Source organism: Trachypithecus francoisi, unplaced genomic scaffold (assembly GCF_009764315.1).
Source record: "Trachypithecus francoisi isolate TF-2019V2 unplaced genomic scaffold, Tfra_2.0 Lachesis_group13, whole genome shotgun sequence".
Lineage (NCBI taxonomy): Eukaryota > Metazoa > Chordata > Mammalia > Primates > Cercopithecidae > Trachypithecus > Trachypithecus francoisi.
The window spans coordinates 3,865,322-3,892,444 of record NW_022681458.1 but is presented as its reverse complement, the minus strand read 5'-3'; the positions used below and the strand labels follow the sequence as shown (position 1 = coordinate 3,892,444).

General features: G+C 58.1%; 1 protein-coding gene across 1 annotated transcript in view; it reads left to right on the top strand.

The window, feature by feature from the left end:
- The window catches only part of ESPNL (espin like), a 28,866-nt gene extending 2,018 nt beyond the window's left edge, over nucleotides 1-26,848 (top strand). The window contains exons 3-9 of the mRNA XM_033229688.1: nucleotides 2,226-2,412; nucleotides 5,303-5,485; nucleotides 11,953-12,084; nucleotides 19,909-20,023; nucleotides 22,313-22,425; nucleotides 23,398-23,595; nucleotides 24,876-26,848. Coding sequence (XP_033085579.1) covers nucleotides 2,226-2,412; nucleotides 5,303-5,485; nucleotides 11,953-12,084; nucleotides 19,909-20,023; nucleotides 22,313-22,425; nucleotides 23,398-23,595; nucleotides 24,876-26,480 — 2,533 coding nt within the window. The 3' untranslated portion in view covers nucleotides 26,481-26,848. The remainder of the gene's footprint in view (nucleotides 1-2,225; nucleotides 2,413-5,302; nucleotides 5,486-11,952; nucleotides 12,085-19,908; nucleotides 20,024-22,312; nucleotides 22,426-23,397; nucleotides 23,596-24,875) is intronic.
- Nucleotides 26,849-27,123: the final 275 nt, after the last annotated feature.

The following is a 27,123-nucleotide window of genomic DNA, read 5'->3' as shown; positions in this document are numbered from 1 at the left end:
TGGGGGCGTCTCAGGACCTAAAACAGCTGGGGACGTGGGCAGCTGGCAACCTGTGAGGGCACCCTCCCCTCACCTGACAGGAGTAGGGACTGTCTAGTGGACTTGGGGACACGGAGGCTGGAGCTGCCTCTGCACTGCCCCATCCCTGTGCTGGGACCCCTAGAGCCAGGCACTGGCCTCGCCATCTCCAGGGCCCTGTGCCCCTGCCAGAATTGGTGGATGGTTCAGGAGGAAGGGCAGGGTCAGGACAGCCAGTGAGGCAGAGGGCTTCCCTCCCCACCTGGACGCTCCTCCAGTCCTCGCCCTGCTTACCAAGGTCACCGTTGTCATGGGAACAGGCCCTCTGCCTCCTGCTGTCTTGGCTGAGGGTGAACCTTCCCACCCCCAGGGACCCACCTACCTCCGACCACGGCTCTTCTCTTTTCGAGGGAGCATCTCATTTGCCTGTTGCTGCCCCAGAGGCCTCAGTCCCTACATCCTCTTGGCTCCAGGACAAGCCCCAACAGCTTGCTTGTGGAATCGGTTCTCATTCCCGGGTGTTCCCATCCTGGGCCGCTTGGCAAAGGCCTTTGGGGTTTGCTTCTGTGGCTTTTTCCCAGAGCGTCCACACCACCCCCAGCCTTGGCTGGCCACAGCCTCTCTCAGACCCACCCGGCTTTTAAAGAAGTTTCCACCATTGAAAACAGGGAGACTTGGGTTGAGTGCAGTGGCACATGCCTGCAATCCCAGCATTTTGGGAGGCTGGGGCGGGAGGATTGCTTGAGCCCAGGAGTTCAAGACCAGCCTGGGCAATATAGCAAAGCCACTATCTCTACAAAAAATGTATTTAAAAATTAGCCAGGCATGGTGGTGAGTGCCTGTAGTCCCAGATACTCGGAAGGCTGAGGTGGGAGGATCACTTGAATCTGGGAGGCAGAGGTTCCAGTGAGCTGAGATTGTGCCACTGCACTCCAGCCTGGGTGACAGAGCAAGACCCTGTCTAAAAAAAAACAAAAAGAAGAAAACCAGGAGACTTCATGTACACACACACACACACACACACACACACACACAAATGGGAAGGTCCTGTACCCCCAGCCCAGTTCCCACCTAGCACTGACCAGCAGCCGAGAGGTGGCTGCTGCTGGCCAGACCATGCCCCTCCAGTGGCCCCCGACCCACTGGCTGCATCATGGCCTGCTCCCAGCCACCGCACTGGACACTGCCTGTTCCAACCCTGGATGCAGTCAAGGACGCCTGGCAGAGTCCAGTGAAAGCACAGATCCTCCCCCGAGAAGGGCACCAAGGCATACTGGCAGCCCTTTGGGGCACGTTCCATGAGTGAGTGGACCCTCAGGCTCAGCAGGTGCAGGGGACGATCCCTATGTGGTCCAAGGCCAGGGAACAGCCACCAAGGTCCTGTGTCCCCCTTGCTAGGAGCAGAGGAGAGGCTGCTAGGGGCTGGTACTGGCGGGGACTTTGTGAGGGGAGGGGAGTTTAAACCCAGGTGCAAGCCCCTGGACAAATCATCTCCCAGCCTCTGTCTCCCCTCTGCCAGCTGAGGCCTGTGACTAGACTCTCCTCTGGGGGGGACCCCGAGTTGCTCAGATTCATCCATCAGAAGTGGGGAGCACGTGTGGGGGTGCTCGTGAGATCCCTTCATTATTACCCAGCTTCCCCTCCTGAGAGGGGAAGGGCCTGGAAGTGGAGGATCTGAGACAGGGTGGCGTGGTCAGCAGGCTTGGCGGGAAAGCAGGCATGAGCTGGAGAGTTGACCCTCCCCAGTGACACTGGCCCTGCCTCCACGCCGCCACTGCGACCCCAGCCCAGCCAGTGCAACCCTCACCTCATCACAGGCTGCCACAGCTACCAGGCAGCCACCATCATCTGGCACAGGGCACAGGGCAGAGGGAAACCCCTAAGGGAGTCGGGGTCAATCCCGGGCCTCCACTGGGACAACTGAGAACCTGGAAGCCAAGACTGTGACCCCTCAGATCTAAGAAGATGCATGTTTCTGACCTGGACCCAGGAGTTCCCAGAAAAGGACAGAAGGATAGGAGAGTGGGGTTGCACAGCCACCTGGGGGAGGAACCTGGAGGAAGGAACCCCACAGCAGCAGCTGGAAAGCACATGGGAAACTCAGCCATCAGGAGCAGGGCCAGGGGTCAGCAGTGAAGTCCAAGCAGCTGAGGGATGGGCTCAGCCATAGGCAGGGACTGGGCCTCCAAACCCGCCCTTCCCTGCAGCAGCGTGAACCGGCGGACACGCAGTGGCGCCTCCCCACTCTACCTGGCCTGCCAGGAGGGTCACCTGCACCTGGCCCAGTTCCTGGTGAAGGACTGTGGCGCTGACGTGCACCTTCGTGCTCTCGACGGCATGAGCGCCCTACATGCTGCCGCCGCCCGCGGCCACTACTCCCTCGTCGTCTGGCTGGTAAGTAGGTGCCAGAGGTGGAAAGGGGACATCCAGGGAGTGTGGGTCCTGCAGCAAGCAGAGTCTGGAGCCTGGATGGGGGCTCCAGAGGGAACTGGGGACACGCAGGGCTGTTGGGGCATCCAGTGAACTGGTCCATGGCTCCCGAGACCCTGCAGCCCCGGCCAGGCTGGGCCCAGGAAGTTTTGACCGCCTGCAGTGCACTCTGCCCTGTGGGGTCGTGCCACGGCTCCCCTGGGGCTCTCCTAGTCCCTCTTTCCCCGGAAGTCCAGGTAGGCCTCCCGGGTGCTCTCACAGTTGCTGGTGGCCCATGTGCTTTGTCTGCGCCCACACCAGCAGTGCCCAGTTCGGGCCACTCGGCCGCTTGTTCAGGCCCTGCCGCCTGAGATCCCCGGGCCAGTCCCCACCTTTCCCCACTTCTGGCCTCTTTGGGGAAGGAAGACCTGAGACCCCAGAGCAGAGTGACTGAGGCTGGGGAGGTGCCATCTTCAAGGGTGGGCTGGGGACTTCCTGCCTCTACAACAGAAAAGCAGAGCAGGTGGGGGGCCTGTAGTCCCAGCTACTCAGGAGGCTGAGGCAGGAGAATCGCTTGAACCTGGGAGGCAGAGGTTACTCTGAGCTGAGATCACGCCACTGCACTCCAGCCTGGGCAATACAGTGAGACTCCGTCTCAAAAAAAAAAAAGAGTAGGGGAGGCCCTCTTTGAGGAGGGGACTTGGGGGCAGAGCGGAGGATGGACAGGAGGCGGCTGAACAAGGAGCAGGGCCCAAAGCAGCTTCCTTAGGGGGGCACACCTCATTCAGAGGTGGGGAGAGCCTGGCCCGTGGGGCCTGGGGGTGGGCCGGAAAGGCAGACAGAGGTGCTGGGAGGACTGGGGCTCTTTCCTGAGGGTCCTGGGGAGCCACGGAAGGCTCAGATCCAGGAGCAGCAGGATCTGACTGGTGTATCAGAAGGTCACTGTGGCTGCTGGTGAAGTGCGAGCTGCCTGCCCCAGACCTCCCACGCTTGCCTGAGGCCTCCTGTCTCCCGGCTCCCACCCACTCAGCTCCAGCTCCTTCTCCAGCAGGCCAGGCTGGCTCTGCCCCCGGGGCCTTTGCATGCGCTGCACCCTGTGCCTAGTACACAGCTGCCCAGGCGCCCCTGGGGCCTTCCCTGACCAGCTGGTTTACCAGGGGAGCTGCCTGCCCAGACCATCCTCACTCCTGCTTTCCTCCCCCGCGCACCAGCACCGGGCACATGGCACTTCTGACTCCTGGCCTTGGTGGTGGTTTCCACCCGCCGGGGTGCAGGCGCCAGGAGCTCCGTGGGTGCAGGACTTCGCCACCTGCTGCGTTCCCCGCACCTGGCACGCGGTCAGGCTCGAGAGATGTTTACTGAACCATTGGGCAAGTGAAGGAACGGGGGCCTGGTCCCTTAGGATGGCACCCGCTGCTCACTGTGGCCCTGAGGCCCTTGGGACGGGTCCCGCCTGCTCACTGTGCCCCCGGGCGCTCGGGATGGTGCTGGCCTGCTCCCCGTGGCCCCAAGATCCTCAGGCTGGTGCCAGCCTCCCCACTTTGGCCCCAAGGCCGCCTGAATTGGCCTCCAGCCTCCCTTCGTGGAGACTGCAACCCCTCCCGGTGCCTCACCTGCGTGTGCGCCCCTCCCCACCCCGGGGCCTGCCCCTCCAGCTCCTCCTGCTGGAGCAGCCTCCCACAGAGGAAGCTCTCTTGACCTGGTCCCGCCCTGGCCGTCCTCCCCTCGCCCCTGCAGCAGTTCTGACCCATTCACTCCAGACCTCAGCCTCCCAAACTATGCCTGGCCCCTGGGATGAGCGGTGGCTGCACACAGCGGGCGGAGCGGCAAGAGCTCACCGCAGGGGGTCCGCTGAGCCCTGGGACCCTGCTGAGGCGTGAGCGGCCCTTCCTGGGGAGAAAGCGGACAGGCCTTGGGGTCTCAGGGCCAGAAAGGCCACTCCAGATGCGAAGGAGCCCCGCAGCAGCCCTGTCCCTGTCTCTGTTTCCAGCTCATTGTGCTTTGCCCAGCAGACACTTCTGATCAGTCAGGAGCACCCTGGCTGTGCTAAGAGGCACTCACACCAAAGGTGGCAGGGGCTGCTGACAGCTCTGCTGTCCTCACGGCCTCCCCGATGGGGAAAGTGGGCACACTGAAGGCAGGAAGGAGGGAGGAGGGCGAAGGCAGGGAGCCAGCACGCCTATCACCTCTCTGTCAGGAAGGCAGGCTGTCCTAGAAGACCCCCGCGTCCCACTGGCCAGCCCAGGCCCCATGGCTGTCCCAGCTGCACAGGTTTCAGCAAGTCAGTGTAGGGGACTATCACCTGGCTGGTGCTGTGGACCAGAGCAGGGAGCCCTTCAGAAGACAGATGAGGCCCCAGAGGCGGGGCTGGCCTCAGCCAGCAGTGGGGGCCGGCAGATCAGGGCCACCTCGAATCCAGGCCCTGGAGGGAGGCCACGGGACCCGCTGCACCAGCAAAGGGGCTCAGTGCAAATGCCCAGCAAGGCAGCGCCACCCTCGGGCCAAATGAAGTTCTTTCCTCCCCTGCCTCTCCCTCCCTTCCTTCTTTCCTTCTCTCCTTCCTTCATAGCAAATGCTTCTTTACTGTTCCCTAGGTGTTTCATTTGCCATGATGTTTGCTTTCAGATTTAGGACCATGGTGTCTCCAAATTAAGCTATCGCGCTCACTTCACCCCCACCTGGATCCCAGAGGTCCTGCTGCCCCAGGGTGACGGGGACGCACGTGCTGAGCCAGCCCTGTCCGGGGTTTCCTGAGGTTGTGCCCTGTGCCCTGAGAGGCACAGCCAGAGTCCACTTTCAATTCTGCTGTGAGCCCCTCCCACTCTGTGTGCCTCCTCCCTGGGAGGGTGGCTGCTCCCACTGCTCCTCTCCCCAGGTCACATTCACCGACATCGGACTCACGGCACGGGACAATGAGGGGGCCACGGCCCTGCACTTTGCAGCCCGAGGCGGGCACACGCCCATTCTAGACCGACTCCTGCTGATGGGTGCCCCAGTCCTGAGAGACTCCTGGGGTGGGACCCCCCTCCACGACGCAGCAGAGAATGGACAGATGGAGGTAAGGTGGGTGTGAGGGAGACCGGGTGAGCAGTCACGAGTGTCAGCCATGCCCAGCACTGTGTCACTGACCCTCATGGCAACCCTGTAAGAATGATGACTCCCCTTATGCAGATGGGTAAACTGAGGCTCAGAGTTGCAAAGTCACTTGCGCAAGGTCAAGAGCCCAGGGTCAAGTGGCAAGATCCAAGCTCTATGCTCTCGTCCTGCGTACCATCCTCCCTCCCTTCGCGCAGAAACTGCCTGGTGCCTGGTCCGGGCTTGGTCTTGGTGACAGTCTTCTCAGAACAGCCCTTGGGGACGGACCCTCTGCCGTGAGCAGCCTTCGAGCAGAGTTGTGGCAGGGGTGTGATATCAACCCCTTTGCTATTACCCAGATAAATCTTGGGGGCTCACATGGCCCAGCCTCAAGGACACGACATCCAAAAACCCCACGTAGGTAGAGATGGTGTTCAAATGTTCAACAACATCAGAACCACACCCAGCCTTTGACGGTGGGCGCAGCCATAAGCCTCTGGCCCTGCACGGGTGCCCACCTGATGTTGACCTCGTCTAAAGGCGAGACCCCATCTCAGGAGAATGCACACAGTTGACTTCTCCTCATCCCCATCCAGTCCTGAGCGGTGTCGAGTCTGCTCACCTTTACGGAGTCTCCTGGTGCCCCAGAAGTGCACTCCAGGCCTCTGCAAGGCTAGTCTGGGGGGATTATAAGTGGAAGTGCAACCGACCATCACATTCTGGGTCTCAAGCCTGTTGGCCAGGCTGGTCTCAAACTCCTGATCTCAAATGATCCGCCCACCTCGGCCTCCCAAAAGTGCTGGGATTACAGGCATGAGCCACTGTGCCCAGCCTAGTTATTCTTTGAATGGTGTGAATTACACTAATTATTTTTTAATATTGTTAAATTGTGATTAAAAAATACATAACATAAAATGTACCATATTAACCATTTTCAAGCATAGACTTGAGCAGCATTAAGTCTGTTCACATTGTTGTGCAGCAGAATCTCCACAACTTTGTCATTTTGCAAAACTGAGACTCTATGGCCATCAAACAGCAATTCTCCATCTCCCTTTTCTCCCAGCCCCTGGCAACCAACATTCTACTTTTTGTTTTTTATGAACTTGATGACTTAGGATACCTCATATAAGTGGAATTTTACTGTATTTATCCATTTGTCTCTGGCTTAGTTCACTTAGCATAATGTCCTCAAGGTTCATCCCTGTTGTAACATGCCAGAATTTCCTTTTTTATGGCTAAATAATATTCCATTGTATAGTATATACCACATTTTCTTTCTTTCTTCATCTGTTAATGGACATTTGGGTTTTTCTGCCCTTTGACTGTTGCGAATCATGCTACTATGAACATGGGTGTGTAAATATCTCTGAGATCCACCCTTCAAATCTTTTGGATATGTATACCCAGCATTAGAATACCTGGATCTACCCTGATTACTTTAAAATGTTACACCGACCTTGCATTCCTGGAATAAATTCAATGACATATTATTCCCTTTAAATATAGCTGAATTCAATTTGCTAACATTTTGTTTAGGATTTTTTGGCCTTATATTCTTGAGTAAAATTGGCATGGAATGTCCTTTTTTTTGTTTTATCCTTGTTATATTTTGGTATCAAAATATGCTGTGAATTAGGGAATGTTTCCTCTTTTCCTGTTTTTTGAGACATTTTGGTTACATTAGACTTATTTTTTTATTTGAAGACTTTGTGGAATTCACTAGTGAAATCCTGTGGATCTGGCTGTTTCTTCGAGGGAAGGTTTTTAATGACTAATTCAATTTATTTAATTATAGAACTACTAGGGCTTCCTATTTCTTATGTGTTGGTTTCATCAAATTACATTTTTCTAGGATTTATTTCCTAGAAATGTTCTAGGAATCAATTTTATCTAAGTTATTAAGTGTATTAGCATAAAGTTATTTTTGATATCTTGATGATCCTTTATTGTCTATACATAGTAAGTTCCCCACTTTTAATTCCTTATGTTGGTTATTTTCTTCTTTCTTTTTTTGTCTCAATCAGCCTCACTAGATATTAGTCACTAGTTTTTCAAACAGTCAGGTTTTAACTTGTTCAGGGTCCTCCAAAAAGCATTTAATTGTCTCCAATGTATTTTTTTATTTCATTAATTTCTGCATTTATCTTTGTCATTACTTTCTTTCCTAAATTACTGAGATGGGTGCCTACTTCACTTGCTTTTCAACCTTTTTTCTTTTCTAATATATTTATCGAAGGCTATAAATTTTTCTCTAAGTACTGCTTTGGCTGTATCCCACTGTTTGATAATTGTTCAGTTAAAAAATATTTTCTAATTCCCATTTTGATTCTTATTTGCCCTAGGGATTCCTTGGAATTATGTTTCTTAATTTCCAAATACGAAGATGTTCTTTCTGGCTATCTATTTGTTATTAATTTCTGTCCAAATTGCATTGTGGTCAGGAAATATACTCTGGTGATTTCAGTCCTTTGATTTTTTGATAAGTTACTTTATTGCCCTGTGTATGGTCAGTTTTATCAATGTTGCATGTGTTCTTGGAAAGACTGTAGAGTTTGCAGGCTCTTCTCTACATGTCATTATATCATTGTGTTCTTCAGATCTCCATAGGTATACCTTTTAGTTTATTGGATTTCAAATGGCTCGAGAGAAGTGTGTGAACATTCCTGGCTATTATTCTGGATTTGTCTGTGTTTCCCTATAATCCTGTCACCATTTGTTTTGTATATTTTGAACCCCGTATCTAGTCTGTTTTATCTGATGTATGTATACACATGACTTTTCTTTCTGTACTCATTTGATGGTGAAGCTTATTCATACTTTACTTTCAGCCTTCTGAATCCTTATGTTTGCCAGTACCTCTGGTTAGCCACATGCAGTCATATTTAGTTTTCTTCATCAGCCTGATAGTCTTTATCTGTTGGTGCATTTAGACCATCTACAGCCATATGATTACTAATGTTTAGGGGTTTATTTTTACTCTCATTTTGAGGAGATGTTATCTGGCTGCCTGAGTTTTTCTTTATTTAAAAGGAGTAGGCACTGTTGTTTTTGTCTGTTAGTTCTCAGAGCTTTATTTCTATTTCTTTGTGGGCTGGGTCTTCTGGTTCTCATTCATGGTATCTTATTTCCTTGTATTTTTTATTTTTGTTGACGTATGCTGACATTAAACATGAAAAATGAAGTGTAGGCATAACTGGAGGCCTTGGCAATATCTTATTTGCCTTTGCTGGGCACATGTGGGCTCAGGATCACCTTAACCTGCATTCCAGGCAGGAAGTTCCCAGGACCACCTCCATGATAGGAAGCAGGGGCCTGACTGGCATCTGGCTTCCGTTTTCTCTGAGGGTAGAGCCCTTGGCCTACATCAGGAGGTGGTCAACCAGAGCCCCCACCCTTGGCAGAACCCTCACTGTTCCTGGCCTCCCTGGTCCGCTGAGGCTGCTGGAGGACAGTGTTCTTCTGGCATCGGCCCAGGCTCAGGGCAAGGGCAGTTCTGAGTGCTGGGCTCCCCGACTACCCGCCTACCCCCGAGGCTTTCCTTTTCCCCTGAGTGTGGCCGGATCACTCCTCCCTGACTTCTGTGTTACCTTACGGAGGCTGTTGGCAGGTGACTTTTACAGAGAATCCGTGTTTCATGTCCTTGGGCAGTGGATTGGTTTGACCCACCTGGTTCTCTCCTCCCTGGAGTAGTGGATCGATCTGCTTACCTGCTTTTCCACTGGCGTGGCCTCCGCACAGACTTCCGGACAGAGTTCCGTCTGTCACCACGCACCCTCTGCTGACAATCCCAGCGGCGATGGGGTCCATTACTCTGGGGGAGATGTTCCCTTCCTCCTCCCCATGGCTCTGTTCCTGTCAGGGCTATGCCCTCTCTCCCCAGCACCATCTGGGGCCAGGTCTGACACCTGTCCCCCTTCCTCTGCCGTGACACCGCTCATGCTCCTGCAGACCCCGTAACTCCCCTCCTCCGCATCCTGGCCTCCTCTTCCCAGCAACAGCTCCTTGGGGACGCTCTGCCTCCACCCACCCACACACCCACCCACCCACCCACCCACCCACCGCGTCCTGGCAGACTTTTGCCATCCCCCCAGCCCAGAGCCTCCGGGAGCAGTGCCTCTCCCAGGGACTGGCTTCAGCAACCGGCCCCAGCCTCCCCAGGCCCAGCCTCCTTGCACATCTGACAAATGCTTCCTGCTTCCTCAGCCACACCAGCCACTGGTTCAGCCCTTCTGGTCCTCCAAGAGCCTTCAGGCGTTATCTGGTTCAAGCCTCCCGGCAGGCCCCCGGGAAGGGGTGTGCGCACACCTGATTTTGTGTGGCCCCACAAGCTCAAAATAGTTCTCCCCTTTTTAAATGGGGAAAAAGCAAAAGAATCACATCTCATGACACATGAAACTCATCTGAAGTTAAAAGTGTCCACAAATAAAGCCTCGTGTGCAACCAGCCATCCTATGGGTGGCAGCTTTCATACCACAACCAGGGTTGCATATTTGTGCCAGAGCCGGCGGCCCCCGGCCTGAGCTGCTTACTCTCTGGAGGGCAGTGCGGCACCCAGGAAGGTAGGCAGTGCACAAGCAGACACCCAAGTCCACAGCTTAGAGGCACAAGGTCATTATCCTCAGGCAGTGACAAGCCCTGTAGCTCTGTGGTTCTGGAGCAGGTCTTGCGGATCTACAGGCCTCCAGGACGCAGGGCTCTTTCCATCTTCGTGTCCACCTTCCTCTGGTGGCACCGTGGTCTCTTCAGGCTGTGGCCACCTTGGAAGCCATGGAACTCAGGGCAGAGGAAGGAGGGGAAGGGAAGCCCTCCAGAGAAGAATTCCCCCAGGACGAGGCACTTACCCTTGAGGTCTCGAGCTGACCTGCTAACTGCACAGCTGGGTGTCGGTAGGGGCCAGGGGCAAGGAAGGCTGGTGGTGTCGGCCATAGATCAGTGCAGCTGTCCCTACTTTACAGACAGGCCCAGTTAGCTGGCCAAGTTCTCTGACCAGCAAGTCACAGAGCCAGATGAGCTCAAGGCCACTGGACTTCGCTACCAGGCCCCCTGCCACGCACAACAGCATCACGTTGTGTTTACTCACGGTGGGCACACCCGCCGCTCCACATGCATGCTGAACCTGCATTTATCTGTAGAGAATGAACACTAATTGCACCTTTTCTAGGTGAGGCACCTGCAGTCCAGAGAGGAGCTGAAATTTCCTTTGGAGTCTCACAACTTTTTTGAGATGGAATTTCACTCTTGTTGCCCAGGCTGGAGTGTAGTGGTGCCACCTTGGTTCACTGCAACTTCCGCCTCCCGGCTTCAAGCAATTCTCCTGCCTCAGCCTCCTGACTAGCTGGGAATAGAGGCGCCTGCCACCACACTTGGCTAATTTTTTGTATTTAGTAGAAACAGGGTTTCACTATGTTGGTCAGGCTGGTCTGGAACTCCTGACCTCAGGTGATCCACCCGCCTGGGCCTCAAGTGCTGGGATTACAAGCGTGAGCCACCACACCCGGCCAAGGGTCTCACAACTTCTTACTTAGTTCAATTCAGTGTCACCCAAAGATGCTGAGGCCCAGCTGGTCTATCTCAGACATACGTTTGCGTCAAAGGCACAGTTTTATGAACACAGCATTCGCCTCAGTCAAGTTCATTTTTGTGTTTCCCTAGTACCACCAAAGAGACACAGAAATATTTATAGAATAAATGCATACAGAATAAAATACAGAATTCATTATTGAGGTCCCCTGCCCCTCTCCCATCTGAATCCTTCACAGGCCCAGATGTCCTCCAGCCTTCCAGTCCTGTGGACTCCCTCCCCAGCTTCCTTCCCTCCCCTCTTCCTCCCCATTCCCCTCACAAGAGCCCATCAGGTACAAGGAGACAGGAGGGCCCTGGCCCCGGGTTGGCTGGGTAGGAGCAAGCAGTGTGGCTGGCAAAGGTGGTGAGCAGCCTTGGTCAGGCATGAGCTGGTACTCCGGGTGCCAGGGGGGAACCTCGTGGGGCCAGGAGGATGGTCCTATGGAGAGTGGGGCTGTGGTGGGAGGTGGCCCTGAGTCCCCGGGGCGGGGGCCGGTTGCTTGTCTCTCCGAGCCTTGTTTCTTCACATGCGTTGATCCACATCTCCAAGGGTGGCAAACATGGAAACTGGTTCTGCATTTAATGCGTAGGCCGTGGCAGCTGTGAGGGATCTGGACGGGGCACCCTGATGCCTGTCAGCTCAGCACTGCTTCATATGCAGTGCCTGGTACTGTCTGTGCCAGGACAGGGTGGCTGTGGGATGAGGCTTGGGTGCTCCTAGGCAGGTCTCTGGAACCCCACGGCCCAGATTCAAGCCCTGCCCCTGCTGGGAAGGGCACCAGGGCAGCCTGTGCCATGGGGCCAGGGGAGCAGCCTGCACAGGGCCAGCCCATGGGCACCTGGTGAGTGTCGTGGTGGGTCACACGTGTGCCCTCCTCACTGCAGTGCTGCCAGACCCTAGTCTCCCACCACGTGGATCCCTCCCTGCGGGATGAAGACGGTTACACGGCGGCAGACCTGGCGGAGTACCACGGACACCGGGACTGTGCCCAATACCTGTGGGAAGTGGCCCAGCTGGTAAGGCTCAGGGTCCCCAGCTGCCCGGGAGGCATGGAGGGTGGGCCCAGATCCCAGCCAGGACCCCACTGCTGAACCTGCAGCATAGTCAGCTGGGAAGCTCACCATATCCAACTCATACATGGCATCGGAGCCAGGAGCAAGGGCCTGGGCAGGACTGAGGCGCCACAGGGCAGCCAGTGCTAGGGTCAGGCTGTGACAGGAGCTGTGACAGGGGCCAGGACAGGGGCCGTGACGGGTGGGGCCAGGGCTGTGACAAGGACAGGGGCTGTAACGGGGATCAGGAGAGAGGGCATGTGACAGGGCCTGGGGCCATGGCTGTGGCCAGGGCCCGGCCTGGGCTTGGGGCTGGAACTTGGCCAGGTCATGCCATTCGTCTGGGTCACAGAGACCACACCTGTGTCTCAAGAGCCTCCGTGGCCAGGGTTCCTCGTGGGTGATGTATGTCAGACTGAGGAGCCCCAGGAGTGGGAGCAGAACCTCCCAGAGGTGACTGCAAGGCGGCCAACAGCCCTGCAGCAGCCGGAAGGCAGCAGATTCCAGCCCTGGCTCTTGTCTCTCAGCCTGGGACCCCACAGCCTCTCATTTCCCCATTTGTAAGGACAGGGATCTTGTCTGTCCCACTAGTCCCCAGCCCTTAGCACATGACAGGGCTCAACAAGTGTTTACTGAATGAACAAATGAGCAAATGGGCGGAAAAGCAGGTGGATGCATGAGGGTGAACAGAGGAAGGGATGGATGGGGAGGGAACAGACAGAGGAGGAATGGATGGGGCAGGGAGGCCAAAGGAGTGAGAAATGAGGAGAGGGCTACATGGAGAGGGGAAAGCTCAGGAGGGTGGACAGAGAAGAGATGGGTGGAAGAGGAGTGGACAAAGAAGGGTGGAAGGAGGAGGGTGAATGGAGGAGAGATGGACAGAGGAGGGTGGATGGAGGAGGAATGAGTGGAGGAGGAATGGATGGAGGAGGGCGAATGGAGGAGGAATGGATGGAGGAGGGTGAATGGAGGAGGAATGGATGGAAGAGGATGGATGGAGAGTGGATGGAGAAGGGTGGATGGAGGAGGAATGGATGGAGGAGGGTGGATGGAGGAGGAATGGATGGAGAAGGGTGGATGGAGGAGGAATGGATGGAGGAGGTGGATGGAAGAGGGTGGATGGAGGAGGGTGGATGGAGGAGGGTGGATGGAGGAGAGTGGTTGGAGGAGGGTGGGTGGAGGAGGGTGGTGGAGGAGGGGAGATGCATGAGGGTGGATGGAGGAGGAAGGGATGGAGGAGGTGGATGGAGGAAGAATGGACAGAAGAGGATTGGATGGAGGAGGGTGGATGAAGGATGGAGATGGGAGCTGGGTGGATGAAGGAGTTGGATGGAGGAGAGTGGATGGAGGAGTTGGATGGGGGAGGTGGATGGAGGAGGGTGGGTAGAGGAGGTGGATGGAGGAGGGTGGGTGGAGGAGGAATGGATGGAGAAGGGTGGATGGGGGAGCTGGATGGAGGAGCTGGATGGAGGAGGTGGATGGAGGAGGAATGGATGGAGAAGGGTGAATGGAGGAGTAATGAATGGAAGAGGATGGATGGAGGAGGGTGAATGGAGGAGGAATGAATGGAAGAGGGTGGGATGGAGGAGGGTGAATGGAGGAGGAATGAATGGAAGAGGGTGGGTGGAGAAGGGTGAATGGAGGAGGAATGAATGGAAGAGGGTGGGATGGAGGAGGGTGAATGGAGGAGGAATGAATGGAAGAGGGTAGATGGAGGAGGTGGATGGAGGAGGGTGGATGGAGGAGAAATGGATGAAGGAGCTGGCTGGATGGAGGAGTTGGATGGAGGGGAGATGAGGGGGGTGGATGGAGGAGGAATGGACAGAAGAGGAATGGAGGAGGGAGGAGAGTGGATGAAGGATGGAGATGGGAGCTGGGTGGATGGAGGAGAGTGGATGAAGGATGGAGATGGGAGCTGGGTGGATGGAGGAAGGTGGATGGAGGAGAGTGGATGGAGGAGGGTGGATGGAAGAGGATGGATGGAGGAGAAATGGATGAAGGAGTTGGATGGAGGAGGGGAGATGGAGGGGGTGGTTGGAGGAGGAATGGACAGAAGAGGAATGGATGGAGGAGGATGGATGAAGGATGAAGATGGGAGCTGGGTGGATGGAGGAGGGTAGATGGAGGAGGATGGATGAAGGATGAAGATGGGAGCTGGGTGGATGGAGGAGGGTAGATGGAGGAGGGTGGATGAAGGATGGAGATGGGAGCTGGGTGGATGGAGGAAGGTGGATGAAGGATGGAGATGGGAGCTGGGTGGATGGAGGAGGGTGGATGAGGGCAAATGAATGGAGGAGCCGGTGGGAGAGGGTGCTTTGGCATCCACATTGGAGTCAGGTCACCCCCATGTGCTCCCACCCGACCTTCCCTCTCTATTCCAGGCCCAGGGCAGTTACTGTGACAAATTCATCTAATCTGCCTCAGTTTCCACCACACTTCTTTTAGTGACCACCCCTTCAGAAAGGTGTTCTGAAATCACCTGACCCTTCTTTTCGGGTGAGGGGACTGAGGTCCAGAAGGTGCCATTGCCCTCCACCCCCCAAAGCCCTTGTCTCCCCAAGAGGTTGCTGGCCTCCTCTTCTCTGATGTGTCCTCTCAGAGCATCTGGGGCCAACTGGGGCAGAGCCACAGTCCCCCCAACCCCCCAGCCCCTGGGGCCTGCCGGACACTTGTCACACTGCCACCACTGGGGCCTCTGTTAGCACTGGTGGAAACCCACACCAGTCCTGCCGCGCTGCGCAGGTGGCTCCGGTGGCCTCCAGAGAGCACGGCTCTGCCCTGGTTTTGCCCTGGTGCAGCAGTTTCAGGAAGTAGAATTCAGTCGCTGCTGGAAGTCATGTATTTACTAAATGGTGAGCTTGCTAGACGTCCAGCGGGTCCTGGTTCAGCGGAAGGCTGTCTTTCTGGCTTGGCTTGAGAAGGTGGTGGGGCTCTGCTGGCTTCTCCACAGAAGGCCGGGGCTCCACGGCCCGCAGCCCAGGAGTACCGACTGCCTGGGTCTCCCACAGCTCCTTCAAGGCCGCTGGGTCGGCTTTGGCCTTTTTTGGGCCCCTCCCTGCACTTCCTGCCTGGATGGCAGCCGAGATTAGGCGGTGGGGAGGGTAGCCGCTCTGCCGGTGTCCCAGCCTCCACAAGACGCTGGCACAAGGGAACAGCCCCGCCTGATCTCCTGGGAGTCTCTGACACTGTTCCTGCCCCAGCCATTCTGGGGTCCCATGTGTGGGCTTTCTGTCCAAGCAGTGCCTCTGCCTTCTGTCCCCAGATTCCGTGGTAGTGGGGACGGGTCGCGTTAGGCTCGCCACATCCTTCCCATCCACAGTCCCCTCCTGCCTGCGCCTCGGCGCTCCCTGCCCAGTGCATGAAAACCCAACCCTGCGACCTTCCCGGCTCCTCGGTGTGCAGCTTCAGGAGCCAGTTTGGGAGCTCCGGGTCGGGACTGGAGCATGTGTCTGTCTTCAACCTCTGGGAGGGTCTGGTGACAGCAGGGGGTGCTCATCTCTCACCACTGGAGCTGTCTCCCCTCCAAGCCTCTGAAGGAGAGCAGGCTGTCAGCTGTGGGCCGGGGGAGGCCATGTGCCTGCTGCAGTATTGATGGGAATCCAGTCTGCAGGGGCTGCTCGCACTGGCCGCCTCCGAGCTGGCCTCAGAGGAGATGGTGAAATCCATCATCTTCCCCATGACAACGCAGCCTGTCTCCGCCCCCAGGAAACTCGTGCATTCCAAGAGCAACAGCAGCTTGGGGAGCAATGCTTGACAGCAGTGCTGAGACCTGCCCTGTGGGAGGTGCCCCCTCGTGCCTCCTTTGTGTCGGGTCTGTGGGGCCCTCCCGGCTTGGGGTCTGCTCAGGGTGCTAGGGAAGGCCAGCCCTGCCCCTCCCTGGGCCTTGGGGACCCCTCTCCACACAATGAGAGATGGGGTCTTGAAGTCCAGGGGCTGCCCTCAAGGCAGGCCCCCTCCCCTCTGCTAGCCAAGCAACTGGGATCCTGGCTGTGGGACTCTGAGCGCCCTGTCTGGGCAGGGATGGCGCATAGAATCCCCCATGCTTGGGGAACAGAGCCTCTGGCATCTCCCGTGGTGTCCAGGGCTGTCCTACTCACCCCCACCTGCCAGCACTGTGCTGCCCTTCCTGGGCATGGGGCGCTGGCAAGTTCTGAGCACCTCTGAACCCCAATTTTCTCACCACAGGGTCTCTCTCTGTCACCCAGGCTGGAGTACAGTGGCACAGTCTCAGCTCACTGCACCCTCAGCCTTCCAGGCTCAAGTGATCCTCCCACCCCAGCCTCCCAAGTAGCTGGAACTACAGGCACATGCCACCACACCCAGCTAAGTTTTGTATTTTTTGTGGAAACGGGGTTTGGCCATGTTGGCCAGGCTGGTCTTGAGCTCCTGGGCTCTAGTATACCTCCCACCTCTGCCTCCCAAAGTGCTGGGACTACAGGCATGAGCCACCGCACCCGGCCCAGAGCCTTGTTTTTTGGGTAAAGGAGAAGCTCCTCGAGCACCCAATGAGGCGCCTGCCCTGGTGGGCCCTCGGGACAGGTGTACTCTCTCCCCTTCGGTCCAGAAAGGTACTAAGACGTCTTTATTTTATATATGAGGAAACTGAGGCCCAGAGAAGGTGAGAGGCTTCCTAGGCACTCTCCTCCTGCTGGGAAGGGTGGTACCCATCCAGTCAGTAATGGAATCTCAGCCATGGCAACTGCTGTCCGGCACCCATCCGTGGGCCGTGATTCTCTCCGCCCGGGTGGCATTACAGGCCTGTGACCTGGCTCACCACGATGCTCTCCATGTATAATGCATGGAGCCTCCGCGGTGCTCAAATCTCACCAAAAACCAGGGACAGGGACAGCGGGCTGGGCCGTGGGGCCACATGACCACCAACCTCAGGGCAACTGTCCAGTGCTGGGATTCAGGGCAGCACGTGTCTAACTGTTAAAACCCCAAGGGACGGGACTCCCACATCTGTGCCTCCAGATCCCTGAGGCTCCACTGTGTCCAGGGCCTTCCTACGGGAGGCAGGGGTGTGGTTACTCCCGTTGCCGGGTAAACGCCACAGCCAGGCTTCTCATCCCTGTTAAAACTCAGAGACCATCCTAATACCGATGGTGGCAGCAGCGTCGAGGTCTGCCCCTGCCAGGTGCTCTCCATAGTCCCTCAACTTTCCAAGAACTCTGATTTATAGGCAAAGAAATGGAGGCTCGGGGGTGGCGTCCTGGGGCTTCTCGTTGGTGAGGAGTGGAGCAGGGCTGGGCCACAGGGACCTCAAGTAAGGTCCCCCAAGCCACAGGTGCTGTGCTGGGGCCAGAGTCCGGTAGTCCCCTGAGCCCCAAACTAACTTCCACCTCTTTGTCTTCCCCAGCATAAGAGGGCTGCTGCCATCCTGCCAAGCCTCGCACTCTGCCAGGGGCGGCCCCTCCCCACGGACAGCAGGTTCAATCTCAGGGAGGGGGCTCAGGGCTCCCAGGCAAGGGCAGAGAGGAGGCGAGAGGCACCATCCCACTCCTGGCTCGGTCCTGGCTGGGCAGGGGACAGTGCAAGGGCATTGGGGTGGCCTTGCTGTTGAGGGCCCACTCGAGGCAGGGCTTAGCCACCTCTGTTGGTGTTACCACTTGTGTCCGGCTTTTCTGGCCGTGTCTGGTCTGGAGTCTGACTGCCCAGCTTGAAGCGGCCAAGCCAGCCTCTCACTATGGCCTTCCTTCAGCATGGCAGGGAGCACACATCATGTTCTGTGGCGTTCCCTTGCCCCCGAGTCCCAGGTGGTGTGAGTTGGGTCCCGATGGCAGCTGTGCCATAGGTTTGTATCTCCGCCGAGGACCCTCGAGTCTGGGGAACACCGTGTTGCTCAGCAGAGGGCAAGTCGCTCCCCGTCCCTCTGTCGCTCCGGGTCCCTCAGTCGCTCCCGTCCCTCAGTCACTCCTCAGTCGCTCCCCGTCCCTCAGTCGCTCCCTGTCCCTCAGTCACTCCCTGCACACAAAGCCCTGCAAAGCAGCCCAGAAAGGACCGCCAGGCTTTGTGTTCTTGGTCTTTCACCAGAGGCTGACCTCTGTGGTGTCCCCCACCAAGGAGGCAGCTGTTCACGGGCACTGGAGGGAGCAAAGGCTGAGGCCTCCCGTGAGACTCTCATCCAGCTCTGCGGCAGCCCGGCTGTGGGGCCTTGAGAAAGCCCCATTGCCCTCTCTGAGTCTCAGTTTCCCCATCTGTGCACTGGGAGCCATACTGTGGGTGGGGCTGGGGACTCCTCTGGATGGTTTCTCTTCTCATGGGGCCCAGGGGTCTCAGGTCCCCTTCCGTCTCCCAGAGCGTCCCCTCCCCAGCTGCTGCTCTGTGGAGAGTTAAAGGGGCCGTGGTAAGGTATCCCGCACCCAGCCCAAGCCCCGCCTGGCCACCTGACACCTCGGTCTTCAAATATTCATGTGACACCTCCCACTCCTGGGGGCGGCAGCCTCAGCAGCCGCCGGTGTCCCAGGACAGCTGTACTCCCTGAGCTCTGCAGTTCGCGTCTGAGATCCTCCAGGGCTGGGGCCGGGCGGTCACTCCCCAGCCCACCGTGCACCAGGGTTCCTGGGCTGTGGGCACAGATTCCTGGAAGGAGTGAGGTGCGTGGGGGCTGGGAAGATGGGCTTTCAGACTGTGTTCCCTCCCCCGTGGCCCAGTGGGGTGAGGGTCCTGGAGGGGAGGTGGCTGAGGGGCCACCCAGCATCCTTGCCGGGAGGCAGCCTGTGCCACCTTGTCCATGAGCAAGGGAGGCTTGGGGAGGCCAAAGTTTTGCTCAGGTAGGACTGGCTTCACTGCAGTCCGGCCCCAGTGCAGTGTGAAAATGGGCCTCTGCGTTCAGAAAGGAGAAGGAATTCGAAGGCAGAGACAGCCATGCATTCGAGCAAGCTGCAGCAAGGGTCCCTCCCACTCTCCCAACAGGCCGATTTGAGTTCTCTGCTCTGCCCAGGGCTCTCGCTAGCACTGACCCTGGAGCCCTGATGGCCACGTCTGGTTTCCAGTGCCCACTGGAGGGCAGGGACAAGAGCTTTGGCCTGACAGGCACAATGGGGGAGGTGCCCAGAGGGTCGGTGGCATGTGGCCCTGCTGGCTAGGGACAAGGGCTGCCCATGCCCTTGGCTGGTGGGCACATTAGGGACCCCCATCCTACTCCATTGCCCTCCCCTGTCCTCACCAGGTTTCTCATGGGGCCCTCCACCCCCAAGACACTGACCCATGTCAGCCCCAAGTCAGGGCTGAAGTTGCAGGCGGACTACAGCACAGGAGTCAAGGCAGTCGGGGAGGTGGGTGTGAGGAAGAGTGTACGTGCATGTGTGCAGGAAGAGTACATGCGTGTGTGCAGGAAGAGTACATGCGTGTGTGCAGGAGAGTACATGCGTGTGTGTGCAGGGGAGTGTACGTGTGTGTGTGTGCATATGTGTGCACGTGTCTTTGTGAGACCACAGGGCGCTAGCACAGCTGGAAACCAGGCTCTAACCCAGTGCCCAGAACCCCAGAGCTCAGCTGCCTCCAGAGGGAGCCTGGAAGCTGAGTTTTGAGATGGGGGTGGCCCAATCAATAGAGGTGGCAGCAGGTGGGGAACCAAGGTGGGGTGCTGGGAAGTGATGGCACTCAGGCAGGAGATGACCCTGGGACAGAACCCTGATCAAGGAGCTGCCCCTCTCCTGCCACCTCCTTACCTGTCGCAGCCCTTCTCAGATGCACAGGCTCGCCCACTGGGTGCTCCCACCCCATCTAGGTGAGTAGGGAAGAGCCCACAGGGGCCCCCCACTGACCAGGTCCATCCACCCACAGGGGCCCCTGCTGATGACGCCCCCACCACCGCCGTTCCCCGCCCCTCCACTGTTGGCCACGAGGCCCTCCCTGGAGGATGGAAGAAGAGGAGGCGCAGGGCCCGGGAACCCCACCTGTGAGTGCACAGCCCCACGTGGGCCGGCTGGGGCATGGGCCTGGGAGTGGTGCCACTGGCCTCCCCTCCGAGGTCCTGGGCCGGTGGGGAAGTCTGCGGGCAGCCGGGCACCCCATCGCCCCCTCCCCAGTTGCTTCCGGATGTCCTTGGGTGCCTTTGTTGCTTTGGAAAGCAGAGGATTCGCATTTTGCATGGTGAGCACTTAAAGTCACAGCAACTTGTCCGGGGGTGAACACGGGGAGACGGGCCGGTTGAGCCCAGGCCTCTTGTGGATGGGCTGCTGTCCCTGAGACCCCAGCACACCTTGCATGCGTGGGCTAGCAGGGCAGGGGATGGTCCTCACACTGTGGGCCACCACCATTAGGGGTCTGTGAGCAGCACTGATTGGCATGGCATGGCATGGCAAGAAAACAGCAGCAGGTGCCACAGGTAGTGAGGGCGAGCTTCCTCCCCAGGCCCCGCTGCGGCCCTGTACGCACACGTGGGAGTGTGTTCTGTGTGTGATACACATAGATATGGGGACCCTTCTCTTTGTGTGACTGTGTCTGTAGCTGTGTATGATTGTGTCCGTGTGTGTCTGTGTTTGTGTGTCTGTGTGATTGTGTCTGTGTGTATCTGTGTGTGATTGTGTCTGTGATTGTGTGTCTCTCTGTGATTGTGTCTGTATGTGGTGATTGTGTGTTCTGTGTCTGTATGTATCTGTGTGATTGTGTGTTCCTCTGCATGATTATGTCTGTGTATCTGTGTGTGATTGTGTGTCTGTGTGTGTGTGTGTGATTGTGTGTCTCTGTATGGTTGTGCCTGTCTATGTGATTGTGTTTGTGTCTTTCTGATTGTGTCAGTGTGTGATTGTGTGTGATTGTGTGTATCTGTGTGATTGTGAGTCTGCTCTGTGTCTGTTTCTGTGTGTGATTGTGTCTATGCATCTGTGTGTGACTGTACCTGTTTGGGTGATTCTGTTCGTGTGCGTGTGTGTGTGTGTCTGTATGTGTTTGTGTGTCTGTGTGTGTGTGTGTGATTGTGTCCATGCATCTGTGTGTGTCTGTCCCTGTTTCTGTGGGTGATTCTGTTCGTGTGTGTGTGTGTGTCTGTATGTGTTTGTGTGTCTGTGTGTGTGTGTGTGTGTCCATGCATCTGTGTGTGACTGTCCCTGTTTCTGTGGGTGATTCTGTTCGTGTGTGTGTGTGTGTGTGTGTGTGTCCATGCATCTGTGTGTGACTGTCCCTGTTTCTGTGGGTGATTCTGTTCGTGTGTGTGTGTGTGTGTGTGATTGTGTCTATGCATCTGTGTGTGACTGTCCCTGTTTGGGTGATTCTGTTCGTGTGTGTGTGTGTGTGTGCTTGTGGGTTCTGTTCTGTGTCGGTGTTTCTGTGTGATTGGTCTGTGATTGTACTGTATGTGATTGTGTGTGATTGTGTATGCTTGTGTCTGTGTGTATGACTGTGTGTGTATCTGTGATTGTATGTGTGTGTGACTGTGTCTGTGTGATTGTGTTTGTGTGTCTGTTCTGTGTCCGTGTATTTCTGTGATTGTGTGTGATTGTATCTGTGTGTGTGTGATTGTGTCTGTGATTGTGTGATTGTGTACGTGTGTGTCTGCGTGTGGTTGTGTGTGATTGTGTCTATGTGTCTGTGATTGTGTATGTGTCTGTGTGTGATTGTGGTTGTGTCTGTCTATGATTGTGTCTGTGTGTGACTGTGTGTCTGTGTTCTGTGTATATTTCTGTGATTGTGTCTGTGTGTGTGTGTCTGTGTATGATTGTGTGTGTGTGTCTGTGTGTATGATTGTGTATGTGATTGTGCTTGTGTGTGATTATGTCTGTGTGATTGTGTGTGATTGTGTCTGTGTGATTGTGTCTGTGTGTGTCTGTGTGTGTCTGCCTGGCCGCGATGCAGACGTGTTCTTCACTCAAGGTTGACACTGAAGTGTGTGTTTGCATCGGGGCAAAGAGCATTGTGGGCAGCGAGGGGACCAGCTTTGGGGCCTGCAGAGCTACCTTAGCCGCCTGTGACCTCCAGGCCTCAAGCCCTTCCCAGCTCCTCCCCTGCTGCAGGAGAGGCTGTGGCATGGCCCAGGGGTGTGCCTCAGGCTTTCCAATGGACCAGGCCGACTCCTCAGAGAAGGTCCAGTGGGGCCCTGAGGTGTTCTGGGGCAGGGCAGGCTGGGGTTGGCTCCCAGCTCGCAGCTCGTTCAGGAGGCCGGCTCTGCCCCAAGGCCCAGATCCCCGAGGCTCTGCGTCTCTGCTCCCCAGCCCTTGCCCTTTCTGCAACATCCCCTTCTTCTCGGCAGCCACGTCCCTCAGCCTGGCCTGGCCTGGCCATCCTGACCAGCCTCTTCCCAGGGAGCAGATGACCGGCCCGGCCCCTCCGAGGATCACCACCACTACCATGGCTGACCCTGAGGTGCGTCACCCACCCGTGCATTCCTGTCTCCCGGGGCCCCCAGCCAGCCTCCATCCCCATCGTCTTAGGGGCCCAGGGAAGCCCCCAGCACAGCCAGGCCTTTCCTGAAGGGTGGATGCCAGGCTGCCTGCATCACTCCGCTGCTCTCAAGAACACCTTGAGTTCTGAGGAGACAGAAGTGTCAGGGCGACGGCAGCTGTCCCCTCACCACAGAAACACGGGGACCCTTCTCTGTCATCCCAGAGGGCTGCAGTGGCCCAAGCCCCTCTGCCCGACCTCTGAGCTCAGGGGTGCTCCGTGCCTGCTTGGAGTGCGGAGATCGCAGCAGCCAGCCATGGGCAGGGCCCCGCTGCCACTGTCCTCCTCCTCAAGGCCTCCGCCAGCCCAGACCAACAGAAGGGTCCTGCTCCCCCTTACCCTCCCTTTCCTGGGCGCCAGGCCCTTAGAAAGCCAGCCCAGCCTTTCCCTGATTGGTACTGCAGATTCTCAACCACTGAGATGTTCCGTGGGAGTCTGGGAAATGCCACGTGGCACTGTCCGTCCTGGAGAGCTGGAGTGTGCACAGCACACTGAAGGCTGTGTGTGACAAGCCCTGCGGCACAGGATTGGCTGCCAGGCTTTGTCTATGTAGCTATGCCCAGAGCAAGTTTGCCCAGGGACATGGTGTGCTCCGCGAGCATCAGCTGGGCTTGTATAGGGGACTGGGAGGGACCTCTGGCTTCATTTCTCTGCTAACAATCCCCTCCCACACATCTTACCCCCGCCCCACTCCGGTCCCTCCCCTCCGAGGTCTCACTCTTAAGCTGGGGATGAGAGAGTGGGGTGCTGTCCGTGACCCCAACTGTCCCTTCTCTCAGGGCGCCCTGTTAGGGTGTCCTGGGCGGAGCCAACCCCCCATGTCCTCTCGGATCTTCCCTCCACTTAGGGCCTGGGTCCCCTTCGGGCCTGTGTGACCCACCCCCTTCTGCACAGGGGACAGAGACTGTGCTGGCGGGGGACGCCTCAGATGGCCTGGCGGCACTGCAGCTGGATGGGCCGCCCTCAGGCGACATCGACGGGTTGGTGCCCACGCGGGATGAGCGCGGCCGGCCCATCCCCGAGTGGAAGCGGCAGGTGATGGTGCGGAAGCTGCAGGCGCGCCTTGCCGCAGAGAGCTCCGCAGAGGCCCAGGTAGGCCCCGGGGAGGTCCAGGTAGGCCCCGGGGAGGGGCGGAGGGGCGGGGCCAGTGGGCGGGGCGGGGCGGGGCCTTTCCGGGTAGGTGGAAGTGGAAGTCAGAGCACCCGAAGCCCAGAACTAAATCCAAGACCCAGGGGCCCCTCTCCTCTGTGGCCTCAGCTGCTGCTTCCGCCAGAGAATGAAGTGAACCAGACCAGAGGACTCTGAGCAGAGCCCCTTCACCTGCTCTAGAGGCGTGGGTCCCACCTATCCTTCTGCTTGGCGGATTTGTGGCACACGCCTGCCTGTGCCAAGCGTTGTTCTAGGCAGTGAAGGGCAAGCCCTGCTCTCCTGGGCGCAGCGTCTAGCAGGGAAGACGGTGGCCCATGGGCAGGTGCCAGCAGGTGTGGGGGTGCGATTCCCACTGCTGTGGAGAAAGCAAAGCAGTTGAGGGACTATGATACATGGGTGCTTATGGGGGCCCCCTCTGGGGACGTGGCCTTGAGCAGGGGCCAGAGGGAAGAGAGGTGGAGCCCTATGGGAACTTGGGGCAGACACCTCCTAGGCAGAGGCAACAGCCAGTGCAAGGGTCCTGAGGCCCGGCCGGCCTGGGGAGAAGCAAGAGGAGGTGCCCTGGCGTGGAATGGGCGCCTGAGGTTGGAGAGGAACCTGGCTGGGATTACTGCACCTCTGTGAGGCCGTGGGGAGCCACTGAGAATCTGAGCAGAGAAGGGCTGTGATGTGCCTTGGGTTTTAACAGGCTCCCCCGGCTGCTGTGCAGACAGGAGTTCAGGAATTGTACCCTCAGGGGCCTATGATTTTGTCAGGATGATTGCGTCCTGCATCCCCGGTCTAGCACTGTGCTGTCCAGCACAATCATGCCAGCCACGTGCAGCCATTGAAATTCACTACAATTTAGGGGAAGTAAAAGTTCTGCCCCTCCATCGCACCAGCCACCTGTCGTTTCTCTAGCCACAGGTGGCTCCTGGCTGCTGGAATACAGCCCGTCTCCATCATCTCAGGACTGGGGGACAGCCCTGTCTGAGGGCCCAGCCTGTCCTGGCCTGTTGGGCTGAGAGCCATAGGGGCTGAAAGCCACAGGGTTGAGAGCAGAGCAAGACTGGGGCAGAGCAGGTCAGGGGCTTCTGCCCTAGCTGGGAAGCCCTTTAAAGTCTTACCTTGGGGCAGGACCAGAGGCTCTGCAGAGATGCTGAGAGCTCAGGGATTTGGAAGCTAGGTGGGCTGATGGCAGGTGGGCAGGCTCACCCTGCTCACCCTGCCCTTCCTGTGCCCAGGACAATGGTGGGAGCTCAGGCCTCACAGAGCAGGCAGCCTGGAGGTACTCACAGACCCACCAGGCCATCCTGGGGCCCTTTGGGGAGCTGCTGACGGAGGACGACCTGGTCTACCTAGAGAAGCAGATTGCAGACCTGCAGCTTCGGCGCCGCTGTCAGGAGTATGAGAGTGAGCTGGGCCGGTTGGCGGCTGAGCTGCAGGCCCTGCTGCCCGAGCCCCTGGTCAGCATCACGGTCAACAGCCACTTCCTGCCCAGGGCGCCCGGACTGGAGGCTGAGGAGGCCTCAACCCCAGCGGCTGGGCCCACAAGCTCTGCGGAGGCCTCGGAGGTGGCCCCCGGGGGGCAGCCCCTGCCCTTCTGGTGCAGCCACATCTCCCGCCTAGTGCGGAGCCTGTCCCTGCTGCTGAAGGGTGTGCATGGGCTGGTGCAGGGCGATGAGAAGCCGGCCACCCAGCCCCTGCAGGAGACCTGCAGGGAGGCCTCGGCCCGCCCCCCTTGGAGCGAGGCCCAACGCCAGATCCAGGAGTGGGGGGTGTCTGTGCGGATGCTGCGCGGCAACTTCGAGTCGGCCTCTGGCCCACTCTGTGGCTTCAACCCTGGCCCTTGCGAGCCAGGGGCCCAGCGCAGGCAGTGCCTGAGTGGCTGCTGGCCAGCCCTGCCTAAGCCCTGCAGTGGCCTGGCTTCGGGGGAGCCCAGGCCTGGCGACACAGAGGAGGCCAGCGACTCTGGCATCAGCTGCGAGGAGGTGCCATCGGAGGTGGGCGCCGCAGCCGGCCCGGACCTGGCCAGCCTGCGCAAGGAGCGCATCATCATGCTCTTCCTCAGCCACTGGAGGAGGTCGGCCTACACGCCGGCCCTCAAGACAGCAGCCTGCAGGACCCTAGAAGCCCGCCACACGGGGTTTCGGGGCCAGGAGGCCTCCAGGAGCCCTGGGCCACCCTCCTCACCCGGCGAGGGCCCCCGGCTGGGCCACCTGTGGCAGCAGCGCAGCACCATCACCCACCTGCTGGGCAACTGGAAAGCCATCATGGCTCACGTGCCCACCCGGCAGCTGCGGCGGCTAAGCCGGCGGCCCCGCGGGGCCCTGTCCCCCGAGCAGTTCCTGCCCCACGTGGATGGGGCTCCTGTGCCCTACAGCAGCCTCTCGCTGGATCTCTTCATGCTGGGTTACTTCCAGCTCCTGGAGTGCGACCTGCCGGCAGAGGAGCGGAAGGTGCGCCACCTGCTCTGCTTCGAGGTCTTCGAGCACCTGGGCACCCACGGCTGGGAGGCGGTGCGCGCCTTCCACAAGGCTGTGACCGACGAGGTGGCCGCCGGCCGCCGGGCCTGGACCGACGGCTTCGAGGACATCAAAGCCCGCTTCTTCGGCTCCAGCCAGGGTCCCGCCTGGGAAACGGAACCTGGCCGCAAGTCAGGCCTGACCCCGCTTGGGCCCCTGCCGCATGCCGCCGTCCCCTGCAGCGGCCCTGAGCCCACAGCACAGCGGCTGGGGTCCCGCTCCCAGTGGGGCAGCTTCAACAGCGAGGACATCTGCGGCTACATCAACCGGAGCTTTGCCTTCTGGAAGGAGAAGGAAGCTGAGATGTTCAACTTTGGAGAATGACCCAGCCAGCAGCCTGCTTTCCAGAACGTGGTTTGGGGGTAACTTGGGGTTTCTCTTTTCCTTGCTCACACCCTTGGTGGCCGGGTGAGCCGGGCAAGGCTGCCTCCAGTCCTGCGGGTTATCGGAGGCTGTGGCACTCTTCTGTTGTGGCATGCTTCTCCTCCGAGTCGGGACTCAGACTCCTTCTCACCACTGCACCCAGGAAGCCTCTGGGCAGGCCCTGAAGTTAGGCAGTGGGCCACCTCAGCCCAGGGCATCTCTGCCCGGCCAGCCCCCAAGACCCGGGATGCTGCCTGTTTCCCACTTGTCCTTCCCCAGTGCCACCAGTTACCTGGGTGTCCTGTCCCTCAGTTTCTCTGGTGCTGGTGGCCTCGGCCACATCTACCTTCCATGTGAGCCTGAGATGGCCCCAGGTCCTGGTCCTGCCCCTGTTTCTCCTGCTGACCTTGGGCCACACCCCTTCACCTCCCGCCTGTGAATGGTGGGGAGCTGGAGTGATCCCGAGAACAGATTCCGTGGGGAGGAGACCTTCCTGCCAGGCCGTCCTTGCTGGTCACACACCGATGCCCGCCAGGCCAGTGCCCCACCCCCAGGGTGCTCCAGAGACCCTGCTTCCTCAAAGGAAGGCTCCTCATGGGGCCCC